At 39.3% G+C, this 24,354-nt stretch overlaps 1 protein-coding gene and 2 long non-coding RNA genes across 4 annotated transcripts in view; 1 reads left to right on the top strand and 2 right to left on the bottom strand.

Moving 5' to 3' along the window:
• Window positions 1–1,132: 1,132 nt before the first annotated feature.
• Window positions 1,133–18,734, bottom strand: LOC103511762. The gene is made up of 3 exons (XR_541489.3): window positions 15,159–18,734; window positions 13,815–14,156; window positions 1,133–1,871 (listed from the first exon to the last, which is right to left on the bottom strand). It is a non-coding gene; the product is annotated as an uncharacterized LOC103511762 (long non-coding RNA).
• LOC113468481 lies at window positions 10,770–11,239 on the top strand. The gene is made up of 2 exons (XR_003392217.1): window positions 10,770–10,862; window positions 11,028–11,239. It is a non-coding gene; the product is annotated as an uncharacterized LOC113468481 (long non-coding RNA).
• A 385-nt stretch (window positions 18,735–19,119) lies between the features above and the next one.
• Window positions 19,120–24,354, bottom strand: part of LOC103511768 (longitudinals lacking protein, isoforms H/M/V) — a 41,333-nt gene continuing 36,098 nt past the window's right edge. The window contains exon 3 of one of the 2 annotated variants that reach the window (XM_026825435.1): window positions 19,120–19,605. In XM_026825435.1, the coding sequence (XP_026681236.1) occupies window positions 19,207–19,605 (399 nt within the window). In that variant the 3' untranslated portion in view covers window positions 19,120–19,206. Of the gene's footprint in view, window positions 19,834–24,354 lie in introns of both variants that reach the window. The other variant, XM_008476505.3, reaches the window with a different exon arrangement.

Raw genomic sequence — 24,354 nt, 5'->3', positions numbered from 1 at the left:
AAATAAGTGGAATTATAGTCCGTAAGAAAAGTTAGTTGCTAAATTAATTTTTCAAAATCAACACCATAAATTAGGATCAAAGAGAAACTAATCTACATATTAAGGAACGATAGAAATATGTGTTTACTTCCAGGGTTAATTCTGGGTTAACAAAAGATCAAGAGGATGTTAAACTGATGGTTAAAAAGAGGAAATAAAAAATAGAGGATGTTAAACTGAAGGTTGAATAGGGAAAAGAATACTTGAGAATGTTAAAATGAAGGTTGAAAAGGGAAATATTATCCAAGAAAAGAGAATAGCTGTCCAAGAACCATCAAAACTACAACTGTAAGATAGATATTAAACAAAATTAGATATTAATGCAAACAAATTAAATAAAAATAATGGAAAATCAAATAATATCCGTACCTGATGATTTCTTTTTATCACTAAAAAATCGGCCTGTAATGCTATTATCACTTGATGAAATCCAGGCTTAATCACAGGACACAAATTTCAGCAAAATTTTGAAAATATTTTTCACAAAATAGAAAGCTACACAAATGCTTGATCGAAAAAATAAAAATAATGGGCCTTGTAGAGTTAACTTTGAGCTGTGTCGAATTTTCGGAAATATAAATATCTTTTATGGCAGTCTATTTCTTTCCCCCAAATATCCCTAATAACACCAACAATTGTTCAAGTTCCAAATGAGCTTTTTTTTACCCAAAAGTACAGAGACTGAAAATCTTTCCTGACTTGTACGTGGCCACACTTGGAAAAGTGTACCCTTGTTGGTTGGTTGGTTGGTTGGTCCTTTTTGCTGTGCTTTTGCTTTGCTATTCGGTGATTTGCATTTGCAATAGAAATGGTCATTAGTTTAAAAACGAAAGCTGAATAATGCTCAGGACCACCCTGTCAAATAAAACTTAAACCAATATTGGACTAAGCAATGTAACTGGGTAATGATGAACTTTGAATTAAGGATTAACCAATGAAATAGCCCGATCAATTTGGATTAACATTGATTTCCAAGTGTGGCCTGGGCAGAAATGACAGCCCAACCAATTTAATGCCCTTTTAAAGGGCGGTACTTCAATAAATTTTCCTCAAGAAAGCCAACAAAAACATCTACAATAAAAAGCTTTGGAAATGTACGGTTTGAAAAATTCTGACTAGAAAATCTGAATTTATTGGTTTATTTTCACTCTACGCTACAAGGCTAAGTGTGAAATTTAAAATTCATCTTACTGTTAAATAAGATAAACGTAAATATTATAAAATACAATTTAATCTAAATTCTACATCCCAAGTCACAGCCCTAAATATCACAGAAAAAAGATTATCACTAATAAACAAAGAAACCGACCTTTCTGCCTTTGAAAATTGGTCATCAATCAAAACCACAAAAAAAAAAGCAAACCAAATTTTCGACAGGCCTCAACAAAGAAAAGAAATATGCATCTAAAACCCTTATTCTCAGATTGAAAATCTTAATGTCCGGGGCAAAACTTCAGAGAATTTAAACCAAATTGGATTGAGCAATCCTGATAGGACAATTTTGGAATTTGCAGCTAATCATGTTGCCTAACCCAATAGGATATCTATCCCAAAGTGTGGGCCCGGTCATTAGAATCTTAGCCCAAATCGTTAACCCATAATACTTAGTAAACGCCCTAGTTCTTCTTTCAAAACTATCTAATTCTCATTCCTAACTCAGTTCAAGTAACGAAGCTATTTATTATCCGCGATCTTGATTTCGGGATGGTTCGTATGTTTTCCTTTTTCTCGGCAAAGAGTCCAAAAATTGTTTCTTGATATTAGCACAGTTCAAGCGAGCGTTTTTCAGAAGGTCCATAACAGGTGGTTGAGGTCGAAGTGTGGTGTAAAACCTGGGAACACAAGAAAGAAGACGGGATCCCGAATTAAAACAAGTCGTTCAAAATCAAGGATTGAAATAAAAGGTATTAGAATTGAAATTAAATTTAAAATTTCAATTTATCACAGGCATTTTAAGAAATGAAAGAGCAAATTTTTGGACTACAAAATTATCCTCAGCTAACCGTCGTGAGCAGCCGAAAAGTTTTACTTGTGTAGTTAGTTTGAAGACTAGGCAATTCCTCTCAGTATATCTTTCAAACTTAAACCAAAACACTCTAATCTTGAGCCGTGAAATTGAAACATAATCTTAAGCAATAACATAAAAAAAAAAATAGGAAGAAAAAATCCTCTTCAATCTTTCAAATTTTTGGACTACAAAATTATCCTCAGCTAACCGTCGTGAGCAGCCGAAAAGTTTTACTTGTGTAGTTAGTTTGAAGACTAGGCAGTTCCTCTCAGTATATCTTTCAAACTTAAACCAAAACACTCTAATCATGAGCCGTGAAATTGAAACACAATCTTAAGCAATACCATAAAAAAAACTAGCTAGGAAGAAAAAATCCTCTTCAGTCTTTCATCACACACGTAACACACATACACAATGGGACCTGGGTAATTTTAAAACTCTCAATGTCACCCACTGAAAATTCCAACCTCCATTGTGAATTATTCACAGTTTTAAGTCGTGGATCGAAAAACCATTTAAAAAACCTCTTCCTTCAACTAGCTGTGAAAACCCAGCCAATATGGCTGACACTACCTCAGTGTGTGAAGAAAATCCAATTTTCCAAGCAACTTAAACATAATTTTTCCAAGCAACTATGTATTAAACTCAGGTACAGTTTCGCTTGATAGAGCAAGGTGATCCAATTCTTTTGATTCTACAGCAACAAGCCAGCCAGCGTGAGATTACAAAACTCAACTATAGTATAGGGTGGGACCCAAATTTAGGATCTCATCTTTTTTGAGTAACTCGCATAGGACTGAAAAGTCCCTTTAGGAGTGGGCTACTACTACTACTACTACTGTAAAACTCCGAACAAAAGACTCTATGAGGGCCCCCAAAGGAGCGACTGAACCTTCCAATGCTCGCAGATTTCCTCAATCAGAAAAGGAAGGGCCACTCGAAGGAAATTTCCCAAAGGAATTGGACAGACAGCTGGAATTGTTTACAAACCAAAACGAAAATCACCCGGCTCTGTTTACAAATGACAGAGTGGCCTCAACTATTGGCGCCACCCTGTAGAAAATAAATTCTCAAACAAATTGTGTTCTCGCACTTCAAAACTGGACACAGCACAAATTCTCTCCTAGTTATTTCTCATATCAAATCCAATACGACAGCAAGAGAACCTGGCCTTCCTTTCACTACTGCTGGAACATAAAAGACCATATGTATATTTCTCATATCAAATCCAATACGACAGCAAGAGAACCTGGCCTTCTTTTCACTACTGCTGGAACATCAAAGACCATCTGTAAACAGGCTGTGGTGAGATAATAGCGTAAGGTTGTTGATTCAAACCTAAGGATTTTTTCATTTATTTTTTAAAGATGAGTGCTTCACCGCCGTTTTTATTTCGTAGGAATGAAACAACTGCTACATTCGACGCATGTGCATGCCCATCCCGTAGTATGGTGCTGGGTCAACACGAGAACACCAGAAAGTATTCTGTCAAAAGATTTGCAATCGATGTTACAAGTAACAAATTAAGAGACGCTTTTTGAAGGCTACAACTCCTGAGCTTTTGATTTGAAGCTGAACTTTTGAGATTTGGTTTGAAGAGACCCAAACTCCAAATAAGAAAAGACAAGGGGAGTGAAAAGGAGAGAAAAAATAGTGAAAATTCCAAAGTACACCAGATAGCTAGCTAGATAGATAGAGAACTATGAAATCTACTTTGTGACCAGGCAAATGGATGGAAAAACTTGACCGTAGCGAATCGAATTGAAGTCCGCGCAATCGAAGGAAATTCTGCCGAGTGATCAAACATTTCAAGACTCGGTTGGAGAACATGTATTAAACTCAGGTACAGTTTCGCTTGATAGAGCAAGGTGATCCAATTCTTTTGATTCTACAGCAACAAGCCAGCCAGCGTGAGACTACAAAACTCAACTATAGTATAGGGTGGGACCCAAATTTAGGATCTCATCTTTTTCGAGTAACTCGCATAGGACTGAAAAGTCCCTTTAGCAGTAGGCTACTACTACTGTAAAACTCCGAAGAAAAGACTCTACGAGGGGCCCCCAAAGGAGCGACTGAACCTTCCAATGCTCGCAGATTTCCTCAATCAGAAAAGGGCCACCCACTCGAAGGAAATTTCCCAAAGGAAATGGACAGACAGCTGGAATTGTTTACAAACCAAAACGAAAATCGCCCGACTCTGTTTACAAATAACCGAGTGGCCTCGACTATTGGCTACACCCTGTAGAGAATAAATTCTCAAACAAATTGTGTTCTCGCACTTCAAAACTGGACACAGCACAAATTCTCTCCTAGTTTAGCTACGTTCATTTATTTGTATCGCAATCTAATGCAAGAAGTTCGAGACTCGAGAAACGAACATTGGACGTAAGAATCGTACGGTCTCGCTATCAGCGTTATTTGACAGTATGTTCTCATTTTTCGACAGTTTCTTTCTAAAAGCGGCCCTATTCCCAAATTGGCCTATAAGACTACGTTCCATAACATACTTCAGACTTGCAAAAGGTTATGACGTCACATTACAGAAGAAAAACCTTTGAAAACCTTACATGACCATTATTATACATAGCAACTGTGACATAGTTTCAACTTAACTCCATTCACAAAAAGCCCACTCTAAGGCTTAGGTATGGGGTTAACTGTCCCAAAGAATGAATTAAGCTTATACGAATCTACAATACTGTGACGTCAGAATTTCGTCAAATGCGACGTGTAAAAGTTGCTTTTTAGGAAGCGTTCAAAATCGATTCCCACAAACCGAACACTGTTCATTTCGGTCCAAGTAGGAATAAAATTCAAACCATTATTATCAACAACAACAGCAAAATAAGAGCAACAACAAGAGCAGTATAACAACAGTAGCAGATCCGATACGGTCAGACCACAAGATACCACGATGAATTCAGTACCAGGGTATGTAAATCTTACACTTAACCAGGGAATTAAAAAAAAAGTTTGTTAAACGGAACTGTAACTACCAAGGTCTTATTGTTTTTTGTCCCGAAAGCGAAGAGAGAAGGAAGACAGGATAGGAGAAAGCCAGCCGTTCCGAGAACGAACCTCATCTCTTTAGGATGAAATCCGCCCGGGGCGGGATCATCTACCTAGAGCTTTTCCTGAGACCGAGTCGATTTCCTTTTTGAAAAAAGCTGGCTCTACCCTCAAGCGTGTTTTTTGGTGAACCTCGCTCGTATCAGTTTCTCTTGCAAAGATTGTCCCTAGCCTTAGCATCAGAAGTACGCTACCTCCATCCCAAAAATTTTACCTAAAATTTCCGCCCTGGCCGGGATTTGGACCCAGCACCTCGGGGTTGAGAGTCAGTGCTCTTGGCCATTCAGCCACAGAGGTGGGCTGCTGTGTGTGCACAAGTAAATGCACTTGACTATTTTTCTTCTTTTTTACACCCCGTAATTCAATATAAGAATAACTCTACGAGCTGTTTAAAGTAATAAATACCTCTCTGTCAGTAGCCATATCTTGGGCCTGGGACTTTCTCTTTAAAATGCATAAAAAATTGTATAGCTACGTTCATTTATTTGTATCGCAATCTAATGCAAGAAGTTCGAGACTCGAGAAACGAACATTGGACGTAAGAATCGTACGGTCTTGCTACCAGCGTTATTTGATAGTATGTTCTCATTTTTCGACAGTTTAATCTTTCTAAAAGCGGCCCTATTCCCAAATTGGCCTACAAGCCTACGTTCCATAACATACTTCAGACTTGCAAAAGGTTATGACGTCACATTACAGAAGAAAAACCTTTGAAACCCTTACATGACCATTATTATACATAGCAACTGTGACATAGTTTCAACTTAACTTCATTCACAAAAAGCCCACTCTAAGGCTTAAGTATAGGGTGAACTGTCCCAAAGGATGAATTAAGCTTATACGAATCTACAATACTGTGACGTCAGAATTTCGTCAAATGCGACGTGCAAAAGTTGCTTTTTAGGAAGCGTTCCAAAATCGATTCCCACAAACCGAACACTGTTCATTTCGGTCCAAGTAGGAATAAAATTAACCATTATTATCAACAACAACAGCAAAATGAGCAACAACAAGAGCAATATAACAACAGTAGCAAATCAACAACAACAGCAAAATAAGAGCAACAACAAGAGCAGTATAACAACAGTAGCAGCAACAACAGCAATTCCATCAAGAGACCAGCAGCAGTTAGCAAATAGAGATAACGTTTCCCAATATGTGTGAACTAAAGAAAAGAAACGCGAACACATTTTTCCTGTGCAATAAATAACCTAATGCTGCTGCTACTCATAATAATAAGTACTGTAGAGTTCCATACAAAATGATAATAACTACCATAGAGTAGTTACAGCAACAACAGCAATTCCATCAAGAGACCAGCAGCAGTTAGCAAATAGAGATAACGTTTCCCAATATGTGTGTAATGAACTAAAGAAACGCGAACACATTTTTCCTGTGCAATAAATAACCTAATGCTGCTGCTACTCATAATAATAACTACTGTAGAGTAATAGAGTTCCATACGAAATGATAATAACTACAACAGAGTAGTTACAGAGCGAAGGAAAAATTTCTCTGATAATTTTATATACTTCACACTTTGATTTTAATTGAATTTACTGTACTTGTGGAACAGATATAGTCGAGCGAAGCAAAGTAATGGTTTTACTTTCCTTATCCTATATACCAAGGAAAGGTTAAGACTGAAATTTTCGATGGTCATTTTTGTAACAAGTTTGGAGCCTAAATATGTTTCAGCGCAAGGGTTCCGATCTTCCTTTAAGTGGGTCTACTTTCGGTGTTCGGTCTACAACCTACCTCGGTGGTGTAGTGGTCAAGACGCTCGCTTGTTAAACAGGAGGGCGTGGGTTCAATCCCAGCCGAGGTATGGAATTTTATCCTCAATATAATTTGAGAATTTGACCACAATAATAGTAGTAGCCTACTGCTGGAGTAAAGGGACTTTTCAGTCCTATGCGAGCAGTATAAATAAGCACTATTATTAGTTGGTTTGGAGGGAGGGTCGAACGCCTGCCTTGTAAGTGCTAGGTAGCGGGATCGATTCTCGCCCGGGGCAGATTTTATCCTGAACAGATAACACTTTGATTTTAATTGAATTTACTGTACTTGTGGAACAGATATAGTCGAGCGAAGCAAAGTAATGGTTTTACTTTCCTTATCCTATACCAAGGAAAGGTTAAGACTGAAATTTTCGATGGTCGTTTTTGTAACAAGTTTGGAGGTCCCTAGAGCCTAAATATGTTTCAGCGCCAGCCTAGTTGGCTTGGAGGAGGGTAGAACGCCTGCCTTGTAAGTGCTAGGTCGCGGGTTCTATTCTCGCCCGGGGCAGATTTTATCCTGAACAGATAAGTTTCGTTCTAGGAACGGCCGACTTTCTCATGTCCTGTCTTCCTTTTTTTTTCGTTTTCGAGACAATAACACCTTAGCGGTTACAGTTCCTTCTTAGAGATCACGTAAAAGTTATTTTTGAATTGAAAAACAGGGAAGAAAGGGTTACACAATTAATACACCTCCAAGCTAAGGCTCAACTTTTATGGCTGTAGACCCCCTAACACTGTACCTAAAAACCCCCACAAAAGAATCCTTCGCCGAACACAAGGGGAAAGTCCAATAGGACAAGAAAAGTCGTGTGATGTTCACACCACGAAAATTTCCTCGTTATAGTTTTCTCGATTTGCGCTGAGAAACCCAACATAGTTTCATACAAAAAAATGGTTCCACTTGCATTACCACACACCAACTTGCCTGTTTGATATACTTAGATTGAGTTAAAAAATCCAAAAAAGTAATAATAATTACTTGTACTTTTTTGTAATTTTTCTTTACCAGAACAGTTCTGAGAGTTGGATAGTTCGATTTTTTCCCCTCTCTTGGAAGTGATTTCAAAACTCTCAGGGGAATTCGAGAGAAAATCTTAGCGATCTAATGCATTCTCTCGTTCCACTCAAGATTGTCCTAATAGACAAGCATGAAGAATTGGAGATGAAATTTATACCTAGATGGTTCTGGTTTGTTTGTTTGTTTGTGTTGAGATTGGATTTTTTTTTCTCTCGACTCGACAGGAAGCCAATTTAAAAACAAGACAAGATGAGAGAAAAAATTTGAAGGATTCATGAAGACATCATGAGAAAAAATTGGAATGATTTTCATTCAAGTTTAAACACAGACTACTTTTCAGGGAAGAAATACTGATGAAGAATTGATGAAATCAAAATTCATGAAGACATCATGAAAGAAAATTGGAATGATTTTCATTCAAGTTTTTAAACACAGACTACTTTTCAGGGAAGAAATGCTGACGAAGAATTGATGAAATCAAAATTCATGAAGACATCATGAGAGAAAATTGGAATGATTTTCATTCAAGTTTTTAAACACAGACTACTTTTCAGGGAAGAAATACTGATGAAGAATTGATGAAATACTTCGTTGTTCTCATGAGAGAACCCGCCTGCCTTGTAAGCGCTAGGCCGTGAGATCCATTCCCGCTCGAGGCGAGCTTTATCCTGAATCCCAAACGGACGTCTGGCTTTCTCCTATCCTGTCTTTCTTCTCTCATCGCTTTCGGAGCGATAAGGTCTTAGTCTATTCCGCGGGTTCGATTTCCGCCCGGCGCGGATTTTATCCTGATGGGATAATGTTCGTTCTCGGAACGGCTGGCTTTCTTCTATCCTGTCCTCCTCTCTTCGATTTCGGGACGATAGGACCATAGCAGTTACAGTTCCCTCTGTCAAACCTCTTAAAAAAAAAATCTTTTCTTTTTTAAACCAACAAAACAAAAAATAATAGCGAATTCAATACTCAAAGTTCATCTCACTTACCAAACAGACTGATAGTTTCCTCGCTAGGTAGCCGCGCGCTGTTGCTCACTGGAGTCATTGTCAGGCCATTGACCTCTTAGGCTGGTCTTATCATTCCACAACTTCACTGGCTGGTGTGCGTGTTAGTTGAAGTTGTATTGAACAGTACTACGTACTAGTATGTGTTAGTGGAAGTTGCATTGAACAGTACTAGTATGTGTTAGTAGAAGTTGTATTGAAGTGCACGAGTAGTATTAAGAGATTGGGAATCACTGGGAATTGGTTGGAATTGGCTTGGTAGTGGTATGAACTTCTTGGATATCGTTGTGTAGATTTGCAAATGAGCTGAAACAGAACAAATCAAAATTGTTCATTTCGACTGCTCCAATGAGATGGACGCGATTAGCGGTGGGATTGATTCCCACCCGGGGTGGATTTTATCCTAAACAGATAAGGTTCGTTCTCGGAACGGCTGGCTTTCTCCTATCCTGTCTTGGATATCGTTGTGTAGATTTGCAAATGAGCTGAAACAGAACAAATCAAAATTGTTCATTTCGACTGCTCCAATGAGATGGACGCGATAAGTGGTGGGATTGATTCCCACCCGGGACGGATTTTATCCTAAACAGATAAGGTTCGTTCTCGGAACGGCTGGCTTTCTCCTAGCCTGTCCTCCTCTCTTCGATTTCGGGACGATAAGGCCTTAGCAGTTACAATTCCCTCTATTAAACCTCTTGAAAAAGTATGAAGGACGCTTGGATTGATTTTTAGTGTGGACGCACCTTTAGAGACCTTTTGTACGGTACTGTAGAGTGTAGATGTGCACCCGTTATTGTTTACATTAAATACGAAGACAGTTCAATGAGTAAGCGCTCGAGGTTATGTCTCTTGGTTGTCTTTTGTATAAATAAAATTATAAACATGTTTATTCTAAACAAAGAAAATGGCCTAATGGTCAATATTTCAGACATTTGTCAACAACATATTCTTAACAAACCCAGTAGACAGTACATATTCCTCGGAAATCAAGTAGGTTACTACTGTAAACAACAACCGATTACACCGGTCACTGATCATATGACACAAGGAATGAAAAGGAATAGTATACAAGGGTAAAAAAACCTCTACTCCAGTGGTTCTCAAACTGTGCTCCGCTTGAAAAAAACGGTGTTTTGTAAGGAGAAAAAAAAAAAATTTTGGTGGAAAAAAAAAGTCCTATACAAATTTTCCCGAAAAAAAAGTTGGTATTTACAGAATTGCCGGACACAAACGTGGTGCACAGCTCGAGAAATTGCTTAGCAAAACCGGACTTTTTCAACAACCAAAAAGCCGGCGTAAACAACTTCCAGAGATCACCCTAATGTCCGGTTTAAGAGTGTGGTTAATTCGGATACAGAGGTTAATTGGTGTGTCCGAAAATTTATACAATGGACGCAAAAAAAACTGACATGAACGTGTGAGTTAATAATGGGTTAGACGTTAGGATTATTCCTTTCTTGGGGAACGAATCGCCCCAAAAAAGGTCAAGTTTTGCCCTAAGTTGTTCAGAATAAAAAATTAGGCAAAAATCATAAGTAGAAAGCATGCGAAACGAAAACTAATCGTTTTGAGAAAAAAAAAGTCATGCAAAACAGAAAATTTCAACGGAAAATGCAACGAAAAAAACAAGCGTGACACCGGTTGCAGAAAAAACGCGCGCACACCGTTTGAAGGTTTGTTGTCGGAAAGGGTGACTTTCTCCTATCCTGTCTACCTTCCCTTCGCTTTCTGGGGAACTGTAACTGCTAAAACCTTAGCAGTGACAGTTCCCTTCAACCTATCAAGCCTATTGAAGTAAAAACTAGTAAAGAACTTTCAATTTGACTCACCTGGGGGCGGCACAATCAGGGGCGGGGCACGTCTTCCTCTGCCATTGAACTGACAGTCTGCAACATCCATCATCATTCCAGGATACAGGACATAGGATAAAAGGAGTATAGAAACAGGTTTACAGGACATAGGATAAAAGGAGAAAAAATTGGAAATCACGAGAAATGAAGTCTTATCAACGAGGAAACACTGAAAACTTAATAGATTAGGCAGAGAATCGAATTGATCTGGGACAAAAGGGTCATGATACAGGACATAGGATAAAAGGAGTATAGAAACAGGTTTACAGGACATAGGATAAAAGGAGAAAGAATTGGAAATCACGAGAAATGAAGTCTTATCAACGAGGAAAAACTGAAAACTCAATAGATTAGGCAGAGAATCGAATTGATCTGGGTCGAAAGGGTCATAGGAGATTCATTGATTGGTAGATTGAAAACAAAAATCGATTTAGAGTTGGATCAAAATCGGTGTCAATTGAGGAAAATGCAGAGGAAAAAATTGTCAAACTAGGAAAATGACAACTTCAAGATTGAGATACAAACTGAAGTAGAGATAAGAAGTCACGCGGTGTCCTTCAAAATAAAAGTAGCTGATAAAAGGGGGGCTTCAAAATAAAACTAGCTGATAAAGGACAGGGCTTCAAAACGGGAAAATGACAACTTCAAGATTGAGATACAAACTGAAGTAGAGATAAGAAGTCACGCGGTGTCCTTCAAAATAAAAGTAGCTGATAAAGGACAGGGCTTCAAAACGGAAATTGATAAAGTCTGGGGCTTCAAAACAAAATCTTATATTATAAAAACAAGATCCATTCACTCATTCACATTTCATATTCACACACTGATCGCTCTATCTCGAGAACCACAACACCTAGAAAGCTGAAATTTGGTAGGATTACTGATAAAGACTGGGTTGAGAGCTTCAGAAATGACAAGATAACAAGGGACAAGGAAAACCGGAGGAAAACCGAAGGAAAATTGTCCCTAAAATCCCATAGGAAAAACATCCGAATTTCTTTTTCCCGGTCATAATTCAAACTTTCAAGAAACCAAATTTTCGTACTTATTTTGAACCCCAACTTTAAACTGACAAAAGTTGTAACAAAACTTCCCTTACTTGGATCAAATTACAAAGATGTAAAAGAAGGCTAAACCCTTGCAAATTAATAAGAACAAGAATTTGATCTCGATCAAATATCAAGGATCAAGAAACTGAATCAATCAAGATATCCCCCCTCTAAAGAGATTTCGTCAAACTATTTATAACCCCCTCAAGAGAGGAGAAAAAAACGAGCTAGTGACAAAACTGCAAAAAATATCAGCAAAGTCTGATCGAAATTGATTCAAAACAAGGCTTGAATTTCAAGTGGCACTTTACGCCACAAGATCATAATACTTGGCCCAATGAGGTCACCTCATTGACTGGAAAACTTAAAGAGTCGCCCTCAAAATCTCAAAAATATCCCTCCTCAGTCTTATCGAAAAAATTTCACCCCCACACCCAGATCTTATTGGGGCGCAAAGAAAACCGCATAGCCGAGAGAGGGCGCGTGCGTAAAAGGTTGGTTTTCCGAGTCGACAGAGAGGGGGACATTTGAGGAGAGACTTGTGGAAGAGGATTACTATTTCATTTATTTAATTTAATTTTAATTATTGTCTTGTTTATTCTCTATTTTAAAACTTTCAACTCATATCGTACAAGGTGACAAGTAGCATTGAAATTTAAATTGGTTGTTAAAGAAAGGCCTTGGTTATGCTCTGGTTTGAGTGATTAACAAAAAAACTGACAAGAACAAAAGGACACCCAAGTCCTTATTCAGAAGTGAATCAAAGTCACAGCCCTTTGAAACAAAATCAAGAACAATTATTGTTCTTATTCAAAAATCAAGGCCATCTCCGAGCACAAAAAAGAGCTAGGGCAAAAAAGAAAGAAAAATCAAAGATAAGAGATCTCTTTTTTTTTTTTTTTTTTTTTTTTTGTCTTCCTATTTTTTTATTTATTATTTTTTTTTTTCGTTTTCGAGACAATAATACCTTAGCGGTTACAGTTCCCTCGTAGAGATCACGTAAAAGTTATTTTCGAATTGAAAAACAGGGAAGAAAGGGTTACACAATTAATACACCTCCAAGCTAAGGCCCAACTTTTATGGGTGTAGACCCCCTCTAACACTGTACCTAAAACCCCCACAAAAGAATCATTCGCCTAACACCAGGGGGGAAAGTCCAATGGGACAAGAAAAGTCGTGTGATGTTCACACCACGAAAATTTCCTCGTTATAGTTTTCTCGATTTGCGCTGACAAACCTAACATAGTTTCATAAAAAATGGTTCCACTTGCATTACCACACCAACTTGCCTGTTTGATATACTTAGATTGAGTTTAAAAATTCATTTATTATTTGTAATTTTTCTTTACCAGAACCGTTCTGAGAGTTAGATGGTTCGATTTTTTTTCCTCTCTTGGAAGTGATTTCAAAACTCTCAGGGGAATTCAAGAGAAAATCTTAGCGATCTAATACATTCTCTCGTTCCAGTCAAGATTGTCCTAATAGACAAGCATGAAGAATTGGAGATGAAATTTATACCTAGATGGTTGTTCTGGTTTGTTTGTATTGAGATTGGATTTTTTTCTCTCCACTCGACAGGAAGCCAATTTGAAGACAAGACAAGATGAGAGAAAAAAATTGAAGGATTCATGAAGACATCATGAGAGAAAATTGGAATGATTTTCATTCAAGTTTAAACACAGACTACTTTTCAGGGAAGAAATACTGATGAAGAATTGATGAAATTCTTCGTTGTTCTCATGAGAGAACCCGCCTGCCTAGTAAGCGCTAGGCCGCGGGTTCGATTCCCGCTCGGCATTTTATCCTGATGGGATAATGTTCGTTCTCGGAACGGCTGGCTTTCTCCTATCCTGTCTTCCTTCTCTCTTCGATTTTCGGGAAGATAGGACCATAGCAGTTACAGTTCCCTCTGTCAAACCTCTTAAAAAAAAATCTTTTAATTTTTTAACCAACAAAGCAAAAAATAGCGAATTCAATACTCAAATTTCATCTCACTTACCAAACAGACTGATAGTTTCCTCGCTGGTAGCCGCGCACTATTGCTCACTGGAGTCGTTGTCAGGCTATTGACCTCTAAGGCTGGTCTTATCATTCCACAACTTCACTGACTGGTGTGCGTGTTAGTGGAAGTTGTATTGAACAGTACTAGTATGTGTTCGTGGAAGTTGTACTGAACAGTACTAGTATGTGTTAGTGGAAGTTGTATTGAACGGCACACGAGTAGTATTAGGAGATTGGGAATCACTGAAAATTGGTTGGAATTGACTTGGTAGTGGTATGAATCGTTGTGTTGATTTTCATCGTTGTGTCTTGGATATCGTTGTGTAGATTTTCAAATGATCTGAAACAGAACAAATCCAAATTATTCATTTTGACTGCTCCAATGAGATGGACGCGATAAGTGGTGGGATTGATTCCCACCCGGGGCGGATTTTATCCTAAACAGACAAGGTTCGTTCTCGGAACGGCTGGCTTTCTCTTATCCTGTCTTCCTCCTCTCTTCGATTTCGGGACGATAAGGCCTTAGCAGTTACAATGCCCTCTATTAAACCTCTTGAAAAAGTATGAAGGACGCTTAGATTGATTTTTAGTGTGGACGCACCTTTAGAGACTTTTTGTACGGTACTGTAGAGTGTAGATGTGCACCCGTTATTGTTTACATTAAATACGAAGACAGTTCAATGAGTAAGCGCTCGAGGTTTTGTCTCTTGGTTGTCTTTTGTAGTTTTGTATAAATAAAATCATAAAACCTACATGTTTATTCTAAACAAGGAAAATGGCCTAATGGTCACTATTTCAGACATTTGTCAACAACATATTCTAAACAAACCCAGTAGACAGTACATATTCGTTGGAAATCAAGTAGGTTACTACTGTAAACAACAACCGATTACACCAGCCACTGATCAAATGACACAAGGAATGAAAAGGAATAGTATACAATGGTAAAAAAAAACCTCTACTCAATCGATTGGTTAAAAAGTATCAAGCCAACCTTGTCTGCCTTCCAAGCGCTGGGTCGCGGATTCGATGCCTGCCCGGGGCGCATTTTATCCTAAACAGATAAGGATCGTTGTCGCAGAAAGGCTGGCTTTCTCTTATCCAGTCTTCCTTCCCTTCGCTCTCTGGGGAACTGTAACTGCTAAAACCTTAGCAGTGATAGTTCCCTTCAACCTATCAAACCTATTTTTTTTTTTTTTTTTTTTTTAATAAAAATATTTTTCTTTTTTTTACAAAAAAAAATCATACATTACAACAAATAACAGTAATAATTGAAAAAAATAATGATAATTGAAAAAAAAAAAAAAAAAAAACTAGTAAAGAACTTTCAATTTTGACTCACCTGGGGGCGGCACAATCAGGGGCGGGGCACGTCTTCCTCTGCCATTGAACTGGACAGTCTGCAACATCCATCATCATTCCAGGATACAGGACATAGGATAAAAGGAGGTATAGAAACAGGTTTACAGGACATAGGATAAAAGGAGAAAAAATTGGAAATCACGAGAAATGAAGTCTTATCAACGAGGAAACACTGAAAACTTAATAGATTAGGCAGAGAATCGAATTGATCTGGGTCGAAAGGGTCATAGGAGATTCATTGATTGGTAGATTGAAAACAAAAATCGATTTAGAGTTGGATCAAAATCGGTGTCAATTGAGGAAAATGCAGAGGAAAAAATTGTCAAACTAGGAAAATGACAACTTCAAGATTGAGATACAAACTGAAGTAGAGATAAGAAGTCACGCGGTGTCCTTCAAAATAAAAGTAGCTGATAAAAGGGGGGCTTCAAAATAAAACTAGCTGATAAAGGACAGGGCTTCAAAACGGAAATTGATAAAGACTGGGGCTTCAAAACAAAATTACTGATAAAGACTGGGCTGAGAGCTTCAGAAATGACAAGATAACAAGGGACAAGGAAAACCGGAGGAAAACAAGGAAAATTGTCCCTAAAATCTCACAGGAAAAACATACCCCAGATCCGAATTTCTTTTTCCCGGTCATAATTCAAACTTTCAAGAAACCAAATTTTCGTACTTATTTTGAACCCCAACTTTGAACTGACAAAAGTTGTAACAAAACTTCCCTTACTTGGATCAAATTACAATGATGTAAAAGAAGGCTAAACCCTTGCAAATTAATAAGAACAAGAATTTGATCTCGATCAAATATCAAGGATCAAGAAACTGAATCAATCAAGATATCCCCCCTCTAAAGAAATTTCGTCAAATTATTTATAACCCCCCTCAAGAGAGGAGAAAAAAACGGGCTAGTGAGAAAACTGCAAAAAATATCAGCACACAAAGTCTGATCGAAATTGATTCAAAACAAGGCTTGAATTTCAAGTGGCACTTTACGCATAATACTTGGCCGAATGAGGTCACCTCATTGACTGGAAAACTTAAAAAAGTCGCCCTCAAAAGTCTCAAAAATATCCCTCCTCAGTCTTATCGAAAATTTCACCCCCACACCCAGATCTTATTGGGGCGCAGAGAAAACCGCAAAGCCGGGAAAGGGCGCGTGCGTAAAAAACGCCCAACCTTTATTCGCCAATCAAGTTAGTCCACAGAGAGCGCATCGAGCTGAATAGATGCGCAGACACCAAAACGGAATTGCGCACGCGCAGAAACCATTCTCGGTAGCACTGCGCATCGCCCAGTACGAAATTTGCGAAGGCGAGTGCGCGCCGCTTCTTGGCCCGCTCCCGGAAAGGTTTTTCCGGGGAGTGACAAAGGGCGGGGTCACACTGGCCTGTCGAAATATACCGAGCGCTCGTACGCTGCAAAATGGCCATTCCTAATCGGGACGAAGCCAAGTTTCAGCGCTTCCTAACGCCCGACACCCCTCTTGGCTTTCCGGTCAAGGTTTTGGGGAGGTTGGTTTTCCGAGTCGACAGAGAGGGGACATTTGAGGAGAGATTTGTGGAAGAGGATTACTATTTCATTTATTTAATTAAATTTTAATCATTGTCTTGTTTATTCTCTATTTTAAGACTTTTAACTCATATTGTACAAGGTGACAAGTAGGCTTGAAATTTAAATTGGTTGTTAAAGAAAGGCCTTGGTTATGCTCTGGTTTGAGTGATTAACAAAAACTGACAAGAATAAAAGGACACCCAAGTCCTTATTCAAAAATCAAGGCCATCTCCGAGCACAAAAAAAGAGCTAGGGCGAGAAAAAAAATCTAAGAAAAGAGATTTTCCTGAAACCCTTGGAAGTCTAGATTAAGAGCCCAGTTTGAACGAAATTTCGGCTCCAACTCGACATTTCAAGAAAGACGAAAATAAAGAAGACGCTAGAAGTTAACCTAAAATTTATTAGACAGACGAAATATCGAGCGAAACCCATTTCGGTCTTCGGAAACCCGTCGAACCCAGGACCCCATTGAGGGGCGGAAAGCGGATCCATGGGGGGGGCGGCCCTCACATCTAGTCGAAAAGGGACCGCCAAGGGCGCCTTTCTTTCGAACATGAGAGCTTTGTCCCGTCTTACCGCCTTCCGCCATCAGGGGAGGCCCCGATCCAACGCGGAGTGAAGATATTTCGTGAGCAAGCAACCATTCACTCCCAAGAATGTTCCAGGAAAATTGGCACAGGAAAGCAGTGGAAAAGAGGTTCGTAAAAAAAGGCTAGTAGTGAAAAAGTAGGAGAAAAAAATAGAGATATTATAGTTAGTATGAGAGAATTATGTAAGAGAAATTAGAGAATTTGATTAAAAAGAAGAGAATAAAAAAAAAAACTGAAAAAGCCCATTTTCGGCCAGGTAAGAGGCCCAAAGTCGACCGTCCCATCGTATGTATAGGGAACCAGCCCCAAAAGATGGGCCAGGTCCACCACCATTCGTCAATTATCTCACGCGTCAGGCGGCGCGCAAAATATTAACAAGTTCGACACAAACGGAGCGGTCTCCATTGGACCAATCACGCGGCAGGAAAAAACGGGGTGCACCCTAGGATAGGAAAGGGGAGAAAGTTGAGGGGGCCCCCGAGGATAGAGAAGAATTTAGGGCCCCCTCGGACCGGTTATAAATACCTCGAAAAGGGGGCTTTTTTAAACATTTCCTCGTCAAATTTCCAAGTCCATTTTTTTTTTTGTTGATATATCCGTGAATTTGATTCGCTCCATCATTGACATCTCCATTGGGACTTTTCCGCCATGAACGTCGTTTCGTCTCCTCGAGTTCGTCCCCTCAGGGGAGGTTATTTGGGTGAGACGTATTTTCCAGCAAAACCGTCATCCGCACAAGGGGTGTGCCCCCTTTCGGGACCTAACAGGAGGGAGAAACGGCCCACCCGTCAAAAACGGGAGGTTTCTTTCCCCCTCGATAGGACCCGAAAGAGTTTCCGAACTACTCCGAACCCGAAGCACGTCTGACGGTTTCTCAAGTCTCGTAAAAATTTGAAAAAGCGCGCGCAAGTTTTGTGCAATCACAAAACTCGTCGCGACACACACCACTCCCACCAAGGGGATGGTGTTCGAGAGAGTAATCAAACTCAGCAAGTGAATACAAAGACAGTAAGACTAGGAATAAAATTTACAAGTCTAAAAAAAAACTTCTTCCCTAACCAGAAAAAAACGGTGTTTTGTAAGGAGAAAAAAAATTTTTGGTGAAATAAAAGTCCTATACAAATTTTTCCGAAAAAAAAGTTGGTATTTACAGAATTGCCGGACACAAACATGGTGCACAGCTCGAGAAATTGCTTAGCAGAACCGGACTTTTAACCAAAAAGCCGGCGTAAACAACCTCCAGAGATCACCCTAATGTCCGGTTTAAGAGTGTGGTTAATTCGGATACAGAGGTTAATTGGTGTGTCCGAAAATTTATACAATGGACGCAAAAAAAAACTGTGTACTTTTACATAAACGTGTGAGTTAATAATGGGTTAGACGTTAGGATTATTCCTTTCTTGGGGAACGAATCGCCCTCGTCTGAATAAAAGGAAAAAAAAAAAAAAAAAAAAAAACATGATACCTACTAATCGTGCAATACCTTTTCACGGAGATGAATATTGCATTGGAAATCGAGACGAATCATCTTCCCCCTTTTAATTTTCAGCATCAAGGTAGTGAAATAATGAATAGAATACCATTACGTATCTCCTTTTCCAGCAAAGGACAACGAAATGAGTCATCATCTATTTCTCAATTGGAAGTTGATTCACATTCATATCTCAATTTCTAAATTGATGATTCATAAAAATCATAGGATTTAAAAAACTCTAACATGAGGTTAAAATGCCATACCTTGGTTGGGATTGAACCCACACCCTCCTGTTTACCAGGAACGAGCGTCTTGAATAATTTATTTAACGTGTTTAGAAGTAAATTTAACGTTCAAAATTCATACAATACACAAAGTACAAATTCGAAAAAAAAGTCGGAATTATTGCCTTAGGCCATCTTTGCCATCCAACCCAAGAGCTCGCGTGACTTACCATCATGGCTAATTCCATCTTCCTCTTCATCGTCTGAACGTCCACTGTACTCCGAAGGCTCCTTCTTCATGTTGTCATTGTTCTGTCCATTGTTCCCTCCTGCTCCCTGCGATTGTCCATTGGGGGTGTTGCCGCCCCCGCCGCTCCCGTTATTCTCCCCTGGCACATCCAATATGACATTAGGAACCACCAGGTCAGGTACTAGGGAGGGGGAAGAAGAGGCGGACGAGGGGGGATGTGTGTCCATTTTCCGCTTCTTCCGCTGTTGGCCCTCTTCCAGCTCCACATTGAGAGGCAGACCGCCCGGCATTTGTCCGTTGCTGAGCAGACCGCCGCTCTGCCGCGCCGAATTCAACTGAGGTAGCGGCTTGGCGGCGTTTTCGAGCGGCGTTTCCGCCTTCACGTTCTGAGTGAGACCTTTGAGTTGAATGGAGGCGGCCGCCTTGAGAAAGGAGGGCAGCTGGTCCTGAGAGATGTTCACCTCGCCCTCATACATGTAGTCAATCATGGACTGGAGCTCCGTGAATTTGATGTCCTTGAGAATGATGATGGGATGCTTGTCGAAGTGCTCCGTGAACAGGGACTGGAAACAGAACAGAAAACAGACGGGGAGTGGTTAGACAAACATCACATTACATTGAAATGGGGGGTCTTTTCTGATGAAATTCATGTGTGCGGAGTTCAGTATGTAGGACTATTGCACCCTAAAGAGAGAGAGAAACAGAAACAGATAGTTATACAATCGAATTACAAGAGGTTAAAAAAAAGACATTCATAGTCTCAAAAAAGTTTAGGAAAAACTAGGCAAATTTTATTTTATGCATTCTTGATTGAAACTATTGTCTGAAGTCTAAAAGCCATCGATGAAACAATTCAACACGCTCTTACAAAAGCAAGTAGAGAACAGCATTCCAACATGGCGCCCGGAACCCCGACTTAAACTTCCATCCAATGATCCTACACAAACCCTTCCTAACCTTATCTAAATCATTCAATACCTCATCACAAAGTCTGAAATCACAACCTAAAGTAAATCCTCATCACAAAGTCTAAAATCACAACCTTAAGTAAATCTAAAGTCATCAAAATATGAACAAGTTTAGTAGAGATAACAGCATTCCAGAACATGGCTGCCGAAACTCTAAACTTCTTAGAATAACTAAACTGAAGTTTCAAGTACCTAAATCTAAAGCCATCGATATAATAAACAATTCAACACGATTACACAAGCAGAGTAGAGATAACAGCATTCAAACATGGCTGCCGAAAACCAAGTCCCCATCATCACCGTCGTCATCATCATTTTTTCATAATCATCATCATCATCGTTACAAAATCGATAAACAAAGTCTACAGCAGCATTCTAAAGCCATCATCGTCGATAACAATTCAACAACTGAGAGATATATACCAAGGAGCCTCTCCTCTCCATAACGATTAATATTATCATTAGAACTAGTAATAATTATTAGTATCAGTATTATTATTAGTATCAGTACAGTCGAACCTGACCAAAACCCCTCGATAAGCAGGAATGTAAGGGAGTGACAGTATTTTCCTGCTCATAGAGGTTTCCAGGTTAGAAAAGTTGCTGCTTACAGAAGCTCCCAGACCTTGGACAGAAAACACCCATTAACTACTTATTTTACTGAGGCTCAATTCCACTTTTCCAACAGGATTTCGTCTTAAAATGAAGCGGCGACTTCTTTCCCTAGTTTATCCAAGTCTTCTGCTTACACAAGTTCTGTTTACCCAGGTTCGACTGTATTGGTATCAGTATTATTAGTATTTCTATTAGCCCATTAGTATTAGAATCAGTATTAGCCTATACATGGCTTAAAACCACTTCATATAGCGTCACGTTACACACATGGTGACCCGCTCTCTTGCCTTCGCCTTCATTAGACAACCGTCTGGTGTGAACATCACACGAATTTGTATTATGTACCTACTTTAGGAATCTAGAAAAACTTTCGGACTTCGAAAAAATGTCGGTCATAAAAAAATGGAAAAATTGTGGAAATTTGAAAAATGAAAAGGGGTACGAGTTTACTTCGGAAATTTTCACGTTTAACCCGATTTTGAAATTTTGTGACAGTTTGCAATACTTTCTTGTTTTTTTTTTCTTTTTTTTTAAGAGGTTTGACAGAGGGAACTTTAACTGCTATGGTCTTATCGTCCCGAAATCGAAGAGAGAAGGAACACAGGATAGGAGAAAGCCAGCCGTTTTGAGAACAAACATTATCTATCCCATCAGGATAAAATCCGGTTAAAGTAAAGGTAAGGTAAGGTTTATTCAACAAGTTAAACTTTATTCACATAAAGTTCACCCTGGGCGGGAATCGAACCCGCAACCTATGGGTCCCCAATATAAGAAGTCACAGAAAGTAAAATCCCCCCCCCCCCCCCCACCATCAAACTTTTTGGCCCCTAACAGCCTGTTAGCTTAACAGCTCTGTTAAACCTATACAAATCAAATGGAACTTAACAGGTTGTTAGCTTAACAAGCCTTTTAATTCTTCTAAAGGCTGAAAAAATATTGGTGAAATCGACCATAAGTTTTGTAACCCATCAGGACACACTTAACACATTTATGACACATTTATTGTAAAAATAAATGGCTTTTAAAGCCGTAAGTTGTATTAATATTAACATATGAATGAGTATTCCACAAACCTTTACCCAACTCCTATACTCATATCCTATTGTTGTTTTGTTGTTGATGTTGTTGTTGTTGTTGTTGTTGTTGTTATTGTTGTTGTTGATGTTTTTAAAGGTAGGTAAGCTATAAAGGTAGGTTGGAAGTAGCAATGACACACTACGCAGACTTAGTGCCTTTCCATTAGTGTACATTTAATTTTAATGTAGGCCGTGTGTCATGCCATTAGGACTAGTACACTCGAAGGTAGGTGGGTTAGGTAGGTCACAAAAAGTATTGGGATACCTATAGAATATACCTAGTTATAGATTGATAATAATGTTTCTACCAATGCCTACTTCCCAAGTACCTATACGTAACATTATCTCACAACTATTAAGTGGATATTATTACAACTTATTATCGCACTTTTAAAAGTTAGTTAGCTTAGTTGGTAGTGCGTCTGCCTTGTAAGCGCTAGGCCGCGGGTTCGATTCCCGCCCGGGGCGGATTTTATCCTGATGGGATAATGTTCGTTCTCGGAACGGCTGGCTTTCTCCTATCCTGTCTTCCTTCTCTCTTCGATTTCAGGACGATAAGACCATAGCAGTTACAGTTCCCTCTGTCAAACCTCTAAAAAAAGTGAAGAGTACTCAACTTGGTCTTTGGTAAATTTGACCAATCAGGTGGAAAACTCAGACTGTCAAAGTGTCAAACAAACAAGGACGGTAGTAACATTACATTAAGGCAATGACACCCTCCCTCCTCGTTCTCTAGCCGTGTCCACAATCGACGCGATCGATCGGTGTCGACTGAAACCGTACACTGTCTCGACAGCATAGATTCACCTCGTCGACCGAAGGCGTCGACTATGTGTGGACATAGCTTAACTGTGGACCCAGTAATCACCCGCACCCGCGTTCCAACATATCCTATTCCCTTCCCCGTCCGTTCCAACTTCGGCCCATCTTTGCGTCTGCCTTGTAAGCGCTAGGCCGCGGGTTCGATTCCCGCCCGGGGCGGATTTTATCCTGATGGGATAATGTTCGTTTTCGGAACGACTGGCTTTCTTCCTTCTCTCTTCGATTTCGGGACGATAAGACCATAGCAGTTACCAGTTTCCTCTGTCAAACCTCTTAAAAAAAAAGAATGGTGGGTAATTATTCTCGCTTAAAAAACAAAACGTATTCGTTCTAAAGTAGGTCAGTTTCCGTTATTATTTCACAATACATTTTACCAACTTTTCATTTTCTTAATGGCCCCTCTTTGGATATTATCAAGAGCTCTGGATCCAGAGGAATAATGTAGAAAACAGTGATACCCAAACAGGTTGCCATTAGTTTTTTTTTGGGGGGGGGGATAAAAAACACAACTTCGACACAAAGTTGTGAGTTTGCCGAGAAATGATTATTATAGCTAATAAGTACTAAAGGGGATTTAGCTAAAAAGTCAGCAAATGGTATAGGTGAGTGACAAAAAGAAAGGAAATACCCATTAATTGCTTTGAGAACGAATGCTTTGTCACATATGCCATACTTACATATGTCGCTCCACAAACACCTTGCTGATAAAATTCAAACTTGACTTGGACAGCTTGGACTCGAACCATGATAAACCTAAAGATCCAAAGTAAACCGCATTCAGCAGAGGGGGTATTAGAGTTTTTAGTATGCCAGGGTGTCCACCAAAAAAGTTTGCTTCCTGAAAAAGGGTACCGCGACATCAGCAAAGTTTGGAAACTACTGGGGAGGAACATAGCTAAAGTATGTACGCCAAAGCTTAACCGTCAGACTATGTAAGCATTTATTTAATGTTCAGCACTTCTCATCATCTCGTTATATAGTTTTATTTAGCAGTCGTTTTACGTGTTATAAATGTTTGGGGGGGGGGGGGGGGGGGGGGGAGGGAAAGGCGGGAAGTGAACCGTAATAAGAAATAGGTGTCTATTTAAAGGAAGCAGAAGAGAAGGCGAAGAGATAAGACTTTGTTATATACGGGACCAAAGAAAGGAACCAACCTATTGAACTACGTAGAAGAGCACCTTATTTAAAGCTCAGTGTGTGATTATATACTAATACTCTGTCTTATGTAACAAATAACATCTACTACCTCTGTCAACACTTAATCTTTCGCCTCACAAGTCGTCGAAAGTAGCGCAAAATATCAAAATAAATCGGTCAGCAAAATGCACAATAATTTACAACCCCCCCCCCCCCCCCCCATTCCGCGAGACTAAAAAACCGATAAGAACGACTTTACCTGTGCTTTGGTTCTCTCTCTCTCTCTCTTCTCTCTCTTTCTCTTTCTCTCTCTCTCTTAGACTGCGTAACGTTTCTCTATTCCTAGGGATTTTTAAGGAAAGTTTTAACGAATTGTAATAGTATTTTACGGATACAGAGAGAGAAAGAGAGAAAGAGAGAGAGAACAAAGACAGTAAAGTCGTTTTTACGTTTCTTAGTCTCCGCC

Source organism: Diaphorina citri, unplaced genomic scaffold (genome assembly GCF_000475195.1).
Source record: "Diaphorina citri unplaced genomic scaffold, Diaci psyllid genome assembly version 1.1 scaffold749, whole genome shotgun sequence".
Taxonomy (NCBI): Eukaryota; Metazoa; Arthropoda; class Insecta; order Hemiptera; family Psyllidae; genus Diaphorina; species Diaphorina citri.
Note: the sequence above shows the minus strand (reverse complement) of the source record. Positions and strands in the feature narration are given on the sequence as shown.